The 16,925-nt window shown below is 33.4% G+C and overlaps 1 protein-coding gene across 1 annotated transcript in view; it reads left to right on the top strand.

The window, feature by feature from the left end:
- The first annotated feature begins 5,344 nt into the window (after nucleotides 1-5,344).
- Nucleotides 5,345-16,925, top strand: part of LOC126808595 (lens fiber membrane intrinsic protein) — a 29,428-nt gene continuing 17,847 nt past the window's right edge. The window contains exon 1 of the mRNA XM_050533422.2: nucleotides 5,345-5,823. Within this exon, the coding sequence (XP_050389379.1) occupies nucleotides 5,616-5,823 (208 nt within the window). The 5' untranslated portion in view covers nucleotides 5,345-5,615. The remainder of the gene's footprint in view (nucleotides 5,824-16,925) is intronic.

Below are 16,925 nucleotides of genomic sequence, written 5' to 3' on the forward strand. Positions count from 1 at the left end.
CCTTCTTCATCTACGCGTTTGTCCTTAAAAGCTTTCCATACTCTGAACTAGGCAGTAAATGGGAATATGTAGGCTACTTATAGTAAATACAGTACTGTCAATGTTCTGAATTTGTTTGTAATAAATTTTCTGTTGCTAAATTTAACTTAATTCCTTTTGTCAATGCGCCCAACATATCTGTGTTTTCAGGCCACCTATCAAAATGTGCCTTAGGGTCTGCAGAGCCTTAATCCGGCACTGATCACGTACGTACCCTAACCTTATCTCAGCGACCTTGACAAAAATTGAGCTGGCCTTAACAAATAGATTTAGCCCCGATGAGCAGTAAATAGTCACCTGGCCGCTAATATCATTGGAATGGATGAAGTCGGGGCGGGTTAATTAGCTCTCTTTTTTCTTCTGCTAATTACATTCTAAAACAATTTTTTTAAAATTATTAAATAACATGTATCACTTCGGTGGAAGCGGGCGTTAAGTAAAGATATTTCACACACACACATGGTTAGAAGAAGGCATTCGCGAGCGTTACCTCTATCAAACAGGTGTCCATACTCCATATTGTTTCAAGTCAAATATTTATAATGAAATGCAAGTTATAGATTTAAATGGACAATAGAAATGAAAATAATCACTAGAGGTTTAAAAATATTTTACTTTAAACCACCGTATTATACAACAATAAATCAATGAATAAGACATCGATGGGGTTCGTTACGGAATCTGAGCTTCTTGACGATTTGAACAGAATGTGATACAATTTCCCGCCAATTTAGACTGCTACATTGCAAAGCGATATAGTTATTCGACGAGGAATCATATTAATATTCACTTATTGAGAGATGAACATTGAGGGAAATTGACGTATTCCTAAAGATCATCATTTTTATATCACCTTTCCCGCTAATTTTAGGCAGTGTCCCTACCCCTACTTCCCAGCCACACAAAACAAAACAGTTGTCCAATAGGGGCATCATATAGGCCTACACTTATTCAGGCCCGTAGCTAGCGGGCGGGGAGGGGGGCAGCTGGAAAAAATCGGCGCCCTCAGAAGCCCCCCCCCCCCCAGCATTTCTGGGCTAGCTCTGGTCCTGTTATTTAGTGATAGACACGTCTATACATTAGTGTATTAATGTAAACTTTAAGATGGTCATCATTTAAATCCACATTTATAGACCTATCAAATTTCCCGCCATTTTTAGGCATAGGCCTTATGATTAAACCCGACCCCTGCGCAAAACAAAACAGAGCATCGTTCCATCTCCATTCAGAATTGAAATTCCCCCCCTCCCCCTCCCCCCCCCCCCCAAAAAAAAACCCCCGCCGCTCTAAACAAACTGGGTCTCATAAATTCTACTCGCGAGTGGCAATACTCCCCCTTCAGTCACTCGACTAGTATCTCGAGCGCTCGACTTTTTTTTTTTTTTTGCGTGTCCTAAATCAGCCACCGTACAAACTATATGAAGAATATCATTATTTTATATGTACAGTGTAGATCGAAAACATCAGGGAAAAAAATATTTTTTATTTAATTACAGAAAATATTGGCCGTCGGTCTTCTAATTTGGATTAGGGTTACAGTTTGGGTCAGTAAGAAGTCAGGAAACATTATTTTACTGTTTATTTTGATTCAATTTTGTTGTATATGGAATTTTGCGCTTAACAAAACTAGACCTTAGCTCACGCATCATACAATAACGACAAGTTATTATTTTTCTCGACTATGTTGGGCATCCCAAATCTATAATACACCTTTTCTTTGACCAAAGGATTCCTGCTCTCTTAAAGGGGCATTATGGAAGATTAGATAAAGAGCTTGCAGCTCATTATATTAGATAAAGTAAAGGGAATATGCTGAAAATTTCAGTCAAATTGCTCCACTCTGAACCGAGATAATAGCGATTGAATTTTAGGCCTAGCCTCGATCATCATTATTTAAGTTGGCACGATTATCCAATTGTGCTTTTCATCAGAGACCGTTGACCAGCAGATCGGATTTAAATCCAGTGAAAATCGAACACACAAGATGGCTTCGAGAGTTGATTACGGTCTTTTCATGTCAATAAATGTCTAATTAATAGTTTATATAACATTTCAGGCCTAAAGAAAGACACTCAATAGACAGATTAAGTCCTTGCATAATGTATGTTTAACTTTAATCTGGAATAACCTGAAGAAAGTTGAAAAATGGCTTCACTTTACGGACTCTCTTTATTGTAAAATCAAAAAATCGAGCATGTAAAGTCTTCCTGGGTCTAAAACGAAACAGCACAAACTATGTCGAAACTATAAATAAGTCTCATTTAAAAGAGAAAGTTATTAGTATTTTTCTGGTGATAACAACCCCAGTATGACATGCAATTATATATTAGACATGTTTCAAAGGAGTTCCTGGGTTTTAAAAGTTATATGATACTATTTTATAATATGATGTTTTCTAATATTAATCTTTATTTTAGAAATATATATATACATCCAGTGCCCCATAGGCTATTGTGGTCGGGCGGTGTTCTTTTTAATCAAGTTTTTAACTGAACTATGATATGTAAATGAAAATCGTGTGACACTTTAATAAACATTTCTTCTTCTTCCTAAAGATGCCCCCCATTCAAGAACTGCTTCCACTGGCCCTGCATAAGGGATTGTTTTAATGTTTTAAAGCGGTAATAAGACTATCAAGCCAGAATAATTTTAATCATATTAATCGTTGACTATGCATATTAATTTAGATCTTCTTACACTGTTAAGGTCTGGTACTTAAAATCTTCTAGAATACTGCTCATTTTTTATCTCTCATAATCACGTCACTTAACACTATTTTAATAGCCTATCAATTTAAAAACTAGAGCTTTTAATTACAAAATTAGAGCTTTCAATGTCGAGGTCCGTATAGGGTTCAATATGGGTGTAGATGCCCATAATGTGATGTGTAACTCCTTGCAAGGCTGAATTTGGTCGTTTTTTATACGCCCACATTTTCAAGTGGACGTGTACTGTCGTCGCCCCTGTCCGTCCGTCCGTCCACAATTTGTTTGTGGACACTCTACAGGCCACAATTCTTATCCAATTTCGACAAAACTTGAAATATAGGTTTATCTCCAAAAGATCTCGGTTCCTTTCGATATTGGCATGTATCGGATCGAAACTTCATGGATTATGGCCCCTGTTTGTACGAAAAATCACGTTTTTAGCTTGTGGACACTATAGAGGTCACAATTTTTATCCGATTTTGGTGAAACTTGAAATGTAAGTTGATAATCCAAAGATCTCGGTTCCTTTCGATATTCGCGCATATTGGGCCGTAACTTCCTGAATTATGGCCCTTGATTGTAGGAAAAATCACTTTCTTTTTAGCCTGTTCTCTATCCATGTCTCGAAAATGTGGGCGTATCCTGCCTGGCAGCCGCTGGTTTTTTTATAAATTAATAACAGTTATTACTACCTTAAATGAACGTCAACGAGGGGGTGAGAGGGTGGGGGTTGGCTCCAAGGCGGGTACTAGATGGTTTCATGCGTTTCTTCAGATGTACTCTAATTAGTTTTTTATTAGTATATTAGTTTCCATGGTGACAATCAGCTTTGTATAGGAGTATTTATATAGTCTACCAAATCACCGATATAAAAGCTAATACGTAACACTAAGTAAATGGGTTTAATCAATTGATGATATAAAAACACAGACAAGATCACTATATACACACTATGACTTCGAAAATAACATTATTGTTGTTTTGGGGGATTATAATCCGATGAAATATTTCTTTGTTTTTATAAAGTATCATTATAAACGTTATATTAGATTTACATGTATGGATTGAAAAATTGGACAAAAAGCAAATATTACCGATGCTCATTTCGGGTTTGTGCTCTATGAACTTGTCTGCGACATTATACTTCTGTGGAAGCAGACCGCAAATAAAGCTTTTTCGCACACATGTTTATTTATTTGCTGGAATAACGATTTCGGAGATAGCATTATATTACTTAATTGTGGAAGCGGACGTTAAATAAAGTTCTTTTCCACACACACACACTTCTGAAATTATGTCATTTAACCAGGCATTATGCGCAAGAGCTAAATCTGCCTATTGCAGTGCAGGTCTGTCTTTAGGCTTTAAATGTTATATAAACTATTAATTAGACATTTATTAACATGACAAGACCATAATCAACTATCGATGTCATCGGATGGGTCCGATTTTAAGTAGATTAGTTCGAACGGTTCGGCCATTAAAGGTACATTAGTTAAGAGTTTAATAAAGAGTTGGCCATTCTTGCTATAATAATTAAAAAATAGATGATAAAAAAAGAAAATATTGAAAATTTCAGTCAAATTACTTTATTCTGAACTCAGTTGTCACTGTTTATCTTACATTTCCAATATAAAATCATTGGAAATACCAAAACTACATCAAAATATGTGTTGAGGTGAATTGGCAAGTGGCAAGTTGCACCAGTTGTGTTTCACGCAAACGAAAACGAAAGTGGGAAGTTGCACGTGTTTCACACAAACGAAAACAATTCAACACATAAAAACTGATCACCCATCCAGTGTTTAGAAAGAAATAGATAATAATATATAATGCCTTCGGGACATTGGTTTTCACTTTTCAGGCAAATCTCATATTTCGTCGTCTTCATTTTTAGTGCATTTTATATTTTGACTTTATATGCAGCAATCTAAATACTTGTAAGTCGAAACGTGTTGCCATCAAAGAAGATTTCGATATCTTGTATTGGCTTTAGTTCAGTTTCGATTCAGCACCAATCCCCCGGTACCTGCCAACACTGTTTTGAGTTACTTTGGCATTTCAAAGATAAAGACACAGGCTTTAAAAATAATTTTTTTTTAAAAATTATATATGTCTTATTGTTAAAGGTAAATATTCCCCTTTGAATACTAATGCCTCTCTCGCTATCTTGTAATTACGAGATAGTTATCTTGTAATTACGAGATAGTTATCTTGTAATTACGAGATAGTTATCTTGTAATTACGAGATAGTTATCTTGTAATTACGAGATAATCGTAATATGTTTTTATTTGATTGACTCTAATGGTCTTCCTTACTCTCGCTATTTTTCGATAGAAATATAATTTATAATCCTTATCATAGACGTGGTTATGACATAATAGGATTTATTTTCAAGCAATCATAATGGTTTATAATGTCGCAATATTTTTAACGTAATAAAAAGGATTAGGGCTAAAACCAATAAAAGAAAAAGGCATGCAGAACATCCTCTAGCGGGTTACCTATTAACGAAAAATTGAAATATAGCTGGATGTTGAAGACTAAGGTTACAAAAAGGCGTGGAATTAGCTGTCAATCATTTAACGTTTACTGATCACGTGTCCAACACGGGTCATCTGTGTTTATTATGATCTGGAAGTGACACAAAGAGGAGACGTCACACGAGCCATTACTTTTGTCAAGTTGTCAAAGAAAGAACGAGTTTTGGATTTCTGTGAGTGATTACGAGATAATTATTTTAGGTGTGTAAGAAGACGGACGAACTTGACGCGTAATAGAAGAGGAAAACGCGAAGCCATATTGATAACAATTCTTAACCAGCCAAAACTTTATTTTTGAGTGAAAACAGCAGAAAAACCGAAAAAATGGCGAGTGTGTGTGCTGTTTTTGGTATGATGTGCTCTTTGATGAGTTTGGTGTTGAATGCCCTCGCGATTGCTACTCCACACTGGCTTCATTCGAGATCAATGGTACCCACACTCAATATTGGGCTGTTTAGACATTGTGAAGTTGAAGATAATTTCTGCGGAGATATGGAGAGGATAAATGCGATGATAAATCCTTCGGATATTGGTAAGTTGGAAAAACTTTTGTGAACTTGTTCGACCTGTCCAGACAAATAGATGTTTTGCTGGACACTAGCCAGCGTTTATGAATCAATGAACCACATTAGGTATGTTGGTATCTAAATTTTTCACCTTGTATGTAGGAATTACTGGCTAAAGTACTGTTAATGTATGTAAATTTTATTGTAAAATTAACTGAATACCCATTAACCACTCTAGAAAGACTGCCTAAGTAAACATACCTTGCCATGTGCCCTAGATGTTTGTGTTGGGTTGAGGAATAATAATTTAGACTTTGACTAAAGAAGCCTTGGCTACTTTTTTTGGATAAGATGACATTATTGGGTCAATCAGACTTTACTGTGCAATATTATGATGATATAGATAGATTATGAATAATTCAGAATTTACTGTGCAATATGAATTAATATCCCACAGTTTGTTTACACATAGTATACTCGTATTATACTGTATATTATTTAAGCTCATCCACCACAATATTGTATATTGATTTAACCTTGATATATGCAGCATGTTATTTCCATGTGTGCAGGCAGTATTTTGATATTTGAAATATATCTTTACTATCCTGATATTATATTTTTGAATGGTTATTGTCATTTGAATTATATTTTCCCATTTGTCACAAATTTATCAAGTCATAATTTGTTTAGCTCAATTGTAAAAATATGCATACATATTTTATGGCTAATATTTTTAATGTGGTGAACTTTCCGAATCTAGATGCATTTCAAAATTTGTTATCATTACATGTATTTGTTTCCATCTAATGTCAGGATAAACATTTTTATCAATTCTCAACTGTTGTAAAATGGGTATAAAACAGGGAACCCAAAAGATACAAAGAACCAAACTTAAGTACTGTTTAAATGGCATTTAAAGGAGCTAAGTCTCTAACTTCTAAGTCAATATTTTCCATAATATTCGAAATTAAAAACATGAATTACATGTACATGTAGAATTCAATATTGATGTTGTTATCTTGCTGTGAAAATATAGGATCATGTACCCTATGGTTTCAGTTGCCATTTTGTAATGAACAAATAAAAAATATCCTACAACACAATGTGGAAGTAATAATTTAAAAAACGTGTAGAATGCACTAAGCAGACGTAAACGACTGCTGTTCAATTTGAACTGTTCACTGACAACTATTTCATCGAACATAATTGATTAGAAATTACAATATTTTGTTCAAAAATTAAATATAAATCACATTACATACAGTCATTCATATTACATTAAAATGTACTTTTGGAACCATTTTTGTCCATTTCAAGGTTCCAAAACAGCCATACACCCTTTACATGTAAGTGAACACAACACACATTAAACATGACAATTCTGCCATGTACCTTATAATACATTATTATAAGGTCCATGAATCTGCCAAAAACAATTACTGTATTAGATTAATCGGAGCTCCATTTCGACAAGATCTTCATGTCAATTTCAAGCATTATGGTTTGTAGAAACATAGCTCTGCTTTCCACAGAGCTAAATCAAGTACCAAGTTAAATCGTAACACCCGGCCATACTGGACCACTTATACATCTGTCAATTAATGGTAGTGAATTATAGGACTTAATATTATTAAACAGTGTACCGTAATGATTATTGATAATAACTGATTAACACACACAAGTTAATAAAAAAAACCATTATTAATAATGTGTATTTGATGTGTTAAACAGAACACTACTTTGTTTGATCCCTGGAGTATATTATGGAATGCAGCATTCTACAGTCAATTACATAATCAATTTACTTTATTGATTAATTGTGTAGCATTTTGTCCTGAATCCAATGAATTGTCACATACGTGTACATGTACATGAAGGCTCAGTTGCTCTTGGCACAGGTATTTCCCACAAGTTAGTTGTTTGTCTTACCATTACATGTATGTTGTATGTTGTATCCATTAATAGATGAAATGAAATGAAATGGGGTTTAACATCTTACTGTGTCTTAAATGTGTGAAATATTCTGTCTTATAATTTTTTCATTTGAGTTGATGAAAACAAAAGTATTATTCTTACATCTCCACATTGAGTATTCAACATACTTGCCTGACTAATCTTGCAAATCCTTTACAATACAGATTTGAATGTTAAGAAGGCTCTTTAGAGATCTTTGCTGGCTGATAAAAAAATAATCTTAGCTTTAGCATGATTACATCAGGGATGCTCAAAATATATTTGTATGTAAATTTGGAGATACATGTACTCCTACCAATTCATCATATAAGTACTGTACAGAATATTTTAAGGTTCAATTTACAAGTTAAACAGATTTCAAGAAATGTGATGAACAATTGCAATAAATAACTTCCTTCAAGAAGGCTAGTGCTTTGTTTTTTTTAAACAACATCCACATTAAATGTATTGGTATATTGTTGACAGACCGGGTGTCCACATCAAGCTCTCATAGAGGGTAACGCTACCATATGATTGAAAATTATACACAGTGTTTAACTTCATGAGAGAAGAATCCTATTGATTTTCATCAATTTCTGATAATCACTGATTAAACCCTTTGCGGTCTACTCAGATGACTGAGCTGCTGTGGGCACATGTTTTGTTGCCTGACAACCTGTCTTTGATACTATTTGAGTGGCAGGTAACATACAAGTGCCATTTGTGCTTTTCAAATTTTATATATTAAACGAAATAGGTGTTAAGATTTGTGTTAAAAAGTGTTTCTTATCTTTATCAAATGACCTCTCCTTGGGTCTTATAAACTTGGTTGATATTTTGCGACATTTTTGTCATGTTTAATGAGTACATTCTGATGGACTAACTAAACCTATTCGTCCTGAAGTAGAAGTTGTCATTTCTTGTTTGTTTTTGAAAGGTGAATCTTTCTGAACTTTTTTGATCCGGCATTAGATGTTTTGTGTTTGACATTTTAAATACAAAACAGGTTGTCTTAGATATGAAATATTACATGTTGGTTTTGTACTGGTAACTGGAATGATTCGCTTTTTTTTTACCTATTTGAAGTGTATTTCTATATTATTAAAGTCACCTTCAATTTTCATGTACATGTATCTAACTTCAAAGGACATTACTCCCTTATAATAAACAAAAAGATAAGGAAATCTATACACCAAGTGCCCACACATACATGCACATGTACATGTAACATTGTGCTATAATGTTCAAGTTCAGAGAACATTATAGCTTGATAGATTTCGAAATAGCTCTAAATAACTACCGGTAAATGTTTTAAATCAGTCCCATATGACAATCATTCCCTACATATGAAATTATATATACATGTATGTGTATATATTTAGAACATTTTTTTCATAAAACACTGTAAACAAAACCAAAGTAAAAGTCTAATTTTTCCTATTTTTGGTTTTGTTTAGTTAGGATCTTTGCTGAAAGAAATATTATAGATTTACATTGAAGTAAAGTAACCTTTAAGTAGGTTAAATTTTGTTATTTATTTTGTTGTCTTCACTAAGCTTATTAACACTCAAGTTAGAAATCCCTCCTGTCTTATAGACACCATCTTTGGTGTAAAGATATAAGCTTATTATAACAATTTAAGTAACATATTAAACGTACATTATGCAAGATTTAGGTAAAGAACTGGTTGTTCTCGCTTTAGTAGTTCCAAAGTAGATAATGCAAAATTAGTGTATTGAAAATTTTATTCAGATTACTATATTCTGAGCCAGGTAATCACTGTTTGTAGTTTGACAAAATGCGTGCATTGATTGTTTATTATCGTAACCACGGTACAGTACTGGTATATATTCGAGTCTTGGCCTCACTTCTCCATTTTTAAATTTAAAAATCATTAAATGGCCGAACTGGTCTAATCTAGTTAAAATCTTGAGCTTCTGATCGCATCGAGAGATGATTATGGTCTTGTCATGTTAATAAATTTCTAATTAATAATTTATATAACATTTAAGGCCTAAAGACAGACCTGCAATAGGCAGATTTAGCTCTTGTGCATAATTCTGGTTAATTGACATAATTTCAGAAGTGTGTGTGTGTGGGAAAGAACTTTATTTAATGTCTGCTTCCACAATTAAGTAATATAATCGTTAAAATCATTCACAAGTTTTGAATTGCAGTGTGAAAAAGGTCAACAGTTAAATGAATTTCGGGCAAATTTCCTTCATACAAGGTCAAAAAACTCATTATGTATATTCTACAATATGTAGATTACATGTACATGTACATGTATATAGTTACAGGTATTTAACTGTTGTTGAGTCATACCATAACAGATTTATAATGAGGGAACATTGAATGAGCCTCAAAAAGTGTACATATGTATGTACTCTTAAATCTTCCAAATTGTTGTTTTAATTATTAATATCAAACTAGTGATTCTTGAAGTTTTAAAATTGAATCCTTTGGTGTTAAACAATCTGAGAATTTCCTTAAGATATTTCTTCAAGTTCAAGGATAATCAAACTTGCAACACCTGTAGGGGTGTTAATTTAATGTTTAACAAATTCACTGACCCTTAACATTTGCCCTGGGGGTGTGTATTACATGACCATGTAAGCCCCAATTAAAGTGTTATTAGGGGTTCTTATCACAAGGCAATACTTATTACATGAATAAATGGGCCTGGGTGGCACTGTGTGAACAGTGTTTGTTGATTTATCCTACAAAATTGTGCGTTAAAAATGTAGGGGTGTTTGACCAGCCATTCAATTCTATAACATTCGGTTCCAATTATGATTTTTATAAATGATTTAATATCCAGACAAAAGCATATTAAAGTTGTAAGATGTTAATAGTACTATGAGATATTGATACTTGAGTACAATTAAAGCTGTTTATCTAAAAGATATGTACCCAACTGACTTTGGTTGTTTTCATAATAGGATTTATCTATAGTTAAGGGATACATGTACCAATCTACATGTACCTAATGTACATGTATGTTTCGGTTAGAAAGTAGGATCTTGATTCAATGTGCGGTACATGTAGCAACATAATGTGAACACCACTATTTCTTAATCCCAAAGTGAGGGAGAGAAGTGGGGTTTGACATCGACTAAAAACAAACTAGGCCATCTAGACACCCTACACATTGTCGTGCACAAGCTTGAGATCGAAACTACACCACTTGATTCAATGACAGACCTTATTATCCAAATAGTATGCGTTACACCAGTTGACCACCCACCCATCCTCCTTAATCCAAGATAGAGGTATGTTGCTTCTTGAGAGATATTGCTTAGTGCGAGATAAAGAGACATTTTGCTTTGCCACCAAATGGATTACATACATAGTTCATTATATCGGCTGATGAATTCTAATCCTGTTTGGGTAATATCAGTGTGAACTCTGCCTAAGAGATTGAAATAAAATATCATCAACATTATATCCCTGCACAGATTAATACAGTTTGCTTTTGGAATTTTATGTCAGGCTTTAGAATATCTTTTTCGATAGCTGGCTCTTTGAGTGCTTGTTTAACAGCTAGGGAAAGGTCAGAAACTTTTATGCCCTGTTTATTTCGGAGATTCTGCACTGCTACAGTGTGTGGTAAATTCCATCAAATATGGGGATAATCAAAGGCACAAAATACAATAAATTGTACATTTGGTGAAGAACAATCTTTTCAACATTATTGTACTTGACTTTACTAGACTCATAGTTAACATTTATGTGCTCCGTGTTTATGACCAATTTAATTTGACTACCCGTTTAAAAGTTGACCATAATTATTTTGGAAGGAATACATGTACATGTATGTCTTTGAAATATTTTTTTTTTGATATTTCGTTTGTTACATGTAAAAAATATTTTAATGAATTAATAATAAATACGAAATTACCCAGGAGAAAAGTTCAAAATAACATATTTTTGCTTTGATATTGATTTGATATTAAACACTACATTTCTGCAGTCAGGAATATAGATATTCAATACGTATTGTCTATGTCAGGTTTGACATATTGTGCTATAAGCATAATATTATTAATAATGATTTATTGATGAGCTCATATCCTCTATTTATTAATTATTATTTATTAATCTTTAATTTCCTCTGACTACAACTGGTTATGAAATAGACTATATAATAGTTATATTAAATTGTTATGATATATTATCATTAAATGATTTTTGGATTGGTTGCGTCTGTTGATGGATTAAAAATCAAATGTTGTCTGAACTCAGTCAAAAGATCTTTGAAATGAAATGAAATGAAATGGAGTTTAATGTCCTACTGTTCTGCTCCTAACCTGGGCTAATGAAGACGGGCATACGCCATACAGTGTGCTATAAGGGAAATTTTGCCTGGACAGCGGCACTACGGCCTACTCTTATATCGAATTCCAACTGCCAAGGGATCTTTTACGTGCACGCCAATGTGTCCCATCCGAACGACTAGACAGCTTTCCTGGTCAGCCCCTTTGTCCTGCATCACTGACAAGGGAGAACCACGCCTGAAAATCGGGATGAACTTTCTCGGCCAATGCAGGGATCGAACACCCGACCTCCAGGCTAGCGAGCAAAAGATCTTTGAATAAAAATGATTTTTGTAACTGTTTTTCTGTGTACTGTAGTTAGCAATATTTGAGTTAGTAAGTTTCTTTATTGCTCTTGGAGATTCATAAATTCAAAACAACAAAATAACGAACTACATAAAAACTCTCCCTATACACAAGCATATGATTGAAATAAATATGTTAGTCCCAAAATGACCTACTTTGTGTTAAGTGAATGGTTTAACACCATTTCTTTCTCACTTTCTGGCAGTGGTACACTTGCCTAGAAATTAAAATCTTTATTTTCATATTAGAAAAAAAACATACTGCATGTATTTCTAGCACTACAGAAACTATATGCGGTCATCTTTTTCTGATAGAAATGTAAGAAGTGTCTTTTATCTAATTTTATCTGGTCTTACAGGAAGTAAAATACCTGATGTAATGTTTAAAATTATTGTCAAATCCGATGAAATAAAAAAAAAGTTTCAACTACCGGTTGTAGTATAGACAATCGGATAAAATTTCTACTTCAAAGTGTATAGTGATTGTACATGTATGTACGCTACATTTGTAAGTCTTTCACTACCATTTAACTTTCTAATTATAAGTTTGTTTATTTGTTTATCTTGTAAATTAACTTAAGATAAGCTGACTGAGTCATCAACAGATGTACGCAATAACACCATTGTTTTATCTATGTATGTCAATCCCTAATATATCCCACAAACACTTGCATAATGTCTCTTACTGAGATAATATGGTCTGAAACCTAATTTCACCATAAATCATAAATTGTTTGAAGAATCGTTGCATGGGTTAAAGTTTACATTTTCTCAACACCAGTCTGTTTATTTTGAGACTAACATGCAGTAAAGCACACGTCCTTGTTTAACTGAAACCTAATTTCACCATAAATCATAAATTGTTTGAAGAATCGTTGCATGGGTTAAAGTTTACATTTTCTCAACACCAGTCTGTTTATTTTGAGACTAACATGCAGTAAAGCACACGTCCTTGTTTAACTCTGCAAACTAGCTTGAAAAATCCTTTTTGTTTCATTTTGTGTCATGTGGATGATCAGCTAAATATTTCTGCCCTTTCATTTGAAATTACCCATCCTATCACATAAAGGATTGAAGGATTGTTTTTTTAAAAACAGAATTTACGTAAACTATAAAAAAAATATAGAATTTATTTATAGTAGGCTACTATGAAAAAAAACTTGGACTTGGTGAGCAAGTTTTGCACATCTCTAAAGGTCAAAATCAAGTTAAAAGTTGCTATGTCAGAACTCAGAAGTTATTTTAAACATGACAAGAGGGGTTTGATATTTTATAAAGTGATATTTGTCAAGCTGTTTTGTGATTCATGTTATTCTGGACAGACATGAAGAGTGACGTCATATCTAATCTATAAACTACGTTATATTTTATTACTGTATTTTTTAAGCGGTTATGATTGCTGTGATATTTAAACAATAAACTACCACATGCACATGTACTTATTTATTGCAAGCAGGGTTCACACTGCTGAACCCTGCTAGTTCCTGCTCAGCCGAGTGATCCTTCAGCACTCTGCGCCGTATCAAAACTTGGCTGCGCAACTCCATGATGCAAAACCGACTGAACCACTTGATGGCGTGTGCGGTGCATAATGACCCCCTTCATGTCACCAAGATATTCAAAGAGAACAGTCCTGATTGTAGAACGAACGTCTTTGGACGATTGAATTAACTTCATGAACAACTATTATTTATGTAGCTTTGATGTAGGTAGTCAATTTTTCCATATTGTCATCATATTACCCCTAGTTACAGCCTTCATCGAAATAACACTGGTACGGTTAAATGTTTCTTAAATATTCATTTCGTGTGGTAATGAAATGTTCCAGGTTCCAGGGTTCGTCCGCCCCCCCCCCCCCCACCCCAAAAGTTATGACAAGTCCACGGCCTTGATTCCGTCCAGCTAGTAAACATCCCCTAAAATGTTAAGTGGTATCAGATGTTTTTAAGACTAATACAATCATCACTACTGCAGCAAAATAGTGTGATAAACTTGGGTTAAAACATTTCTTTTTGGATTTTGATAGATATAACACCATGTAGTAGAGAAGAGCTTGGCTGGAAACTTGTCTTGTATTTTCATTGTACTGGATCGTTAAATTATAGAGGTGTCAAAGGATAATAAAAAAAAAATGCAGAACTATATAACCAAGCTTCAGAGAAACGAACGAAAGGTTAAAAAGATTCCTAGACTGATGCTAAAATGAAAAGTTGAGATGATTTGAACCTTTTATTATATTACCACAACTTATCTGGCTGAACAGCATTTGACAAGTCTTAATCATGGCATTCTCAGATATGGTAGAATAGATAAATCATGAAAATACCATACATTCATTCCAGTTGATAAGCCTTTGTCAACACATACTTCAAATGTACATTTACACTACATGTATATGTATCTATAATCTTAATATCAACAGCTTGATGTTAGAGTAACTTGAAGACAAAGTCTATTTTTGGAAAAAAAATATAAAAAAGATGCTGTCATGTGGATTAAATGATGCTAGAGGATTATTTGGCCTGGTTTATGAACTGTGTAGGATTGTAATACAATTTAAAAAAATATGGATGCTATTCCTACAGCTGCAGACGTGATTTGTCATTGTCTTCTGCAGGAAAGTAATAAATTGTGGCATTTAAAGCTGTTATGAAATAAAATTATACTTTTACCTTTAAAAACAGGAGCTTGTCATATCAGAGTGTACATGTACATTGTACATTGTATGTAGGTTATAACCCCCTAAAACCAATTTCCTATATTACCGTAATCATTTATGTGAGGGATTTGCAGATATGCTTTTGTAAAAAATTCTAATTTGACGAAATATATCATTTTAATACAAGTCATACATAGACATTTCATTCTCTCAAAAAAACAAAAAGCAAACCCCAACCCCATTCTGCACACAGAGAACTGTCTACTTTGAGAATAGATCTCTGCCCTGAAAGACTGCCACATTGAAAAATTAGTGTACTATTTTGTTATGTGATTCTAATCTGTTTTACACCTTTCATGCACACAAAGATCAAATAAACATTTGCAATTCCATTGAATAAATATGTCTCCATATTGTCGAAGTATACTTAGTGTTTTTAAGAAAAATCAGTCAGTCAAGCTTTGTGTCATTTCTCGAGCGGAGCCAATTGTAGAGTGTGTAAGTTTTTTATGCCCCAACCACAAATAAAAGAGGATTTATCACAAAGTAGACAGTGCTATGAAGTTAATGATTTGGTAAGAAAGACACTAGCAAGTTTTTCTGTCTTGTTTGCAAATATTTTGGAGCATACTCCATTCCGAGTACTAACAAATTAACAAAGGTATATTGAAGTTGTCCCAGTACTCAGTGTATTGTGTACAGTCTCCACAATTGAAAGACACTCAGAAACCTTAAAATGTGTTCTATTTCTTGGTAAAAAAAATTATTTTAAAAACAAGAAACATTTGCTTGCTGTTCTGTGTTTTAAGAATTAAAAAAAATCAAACATAGCTCACTTGAGGCTATAAAGATCTAAAACTCAAAAAGGGTTTAACCTTAATCCTAGTCACTGAGATATTATAATCTCAAAATCTCCATTAAACTAAATTATTATATTTTGTAAACTAGTGTATGCATCGCTTTAAACATACAAGAAAATAAATAAGCTTTGTGAACTATCTAAAATGAGAAATGATGTCAGGTCTTCCAGAAAAGGAAGCACTGTATCATGCACAATAATACCTGTGGTATATCTAGAAAAAAAAAGTTATATTTGTGCAAATAATATGGATAGGCTGTTGTTATCACTGGGGACCTTTGGAATATCAGAATTTTCAGAGCAGACCATCAAAGTTTGTTAGTTTAACTGATGTAACAAAAGAGTGAGGTTCAAATTTACAAATTGATATATGTTTAAAGATGCTGTGACAGTTTGATTTTGACTAAGAAGGAATCCCTCTGTAGAGTTAAAATTCCCCTCCCCTCATATAGCAAATGTAAACCAATAAAACAAATTATGACATAATATTTAGGACTACATACGAAAAAAACTGAAGTATTGTGTTTATAATTTGTCAAATATTATTCCTTTCTAATTAGAGAGTTTGAACTAATTCCAAGTAGAAATTTAGTTTGATTTTAGATTACATTGTGGTAGAAAATCTCATTAAAATCCGCATTATCCCAGAGGCAGATTGCAGACCAGTATGTTACACAAGGCAATATAATGAAGAATTGGCATTATATAATACCTATTAACTACAAAATGTATGGCTATAACCAAATTATCAATAAGAAGATATAGGGGATAAATGAGTACCGTAATCCTCAGGGGGCCCATCATCAGTGTATCTGTTGATTACACTGTACGGGTATAAGGAATATCATACTCTAGAGAATTTATAACTCACTATATAAGGTCATATTATAAGTGTGTTTAAAATCAGAAACATACAGTTCTATTGAAAATGGCACGTACCACAAGCACTGAGGTACATTGTCATGTTGCTCCCAGCACTGTAATTTGCAAGTGATCTAACAATGTGGCTATTCTAGTGCTTCTCACACCATGA

This window comes from Patella vulgata, chromosome 1, assembly GCF_932274485.2.
Source record: "Patella vulgata chromosome 1, xgPatVulg1.2, whole genome shotgun sequence".
NCBI lineage: Eukaryota > Metazoa > Mollusca > Gastropoda > Patellidae > Patella > Patella vulgata.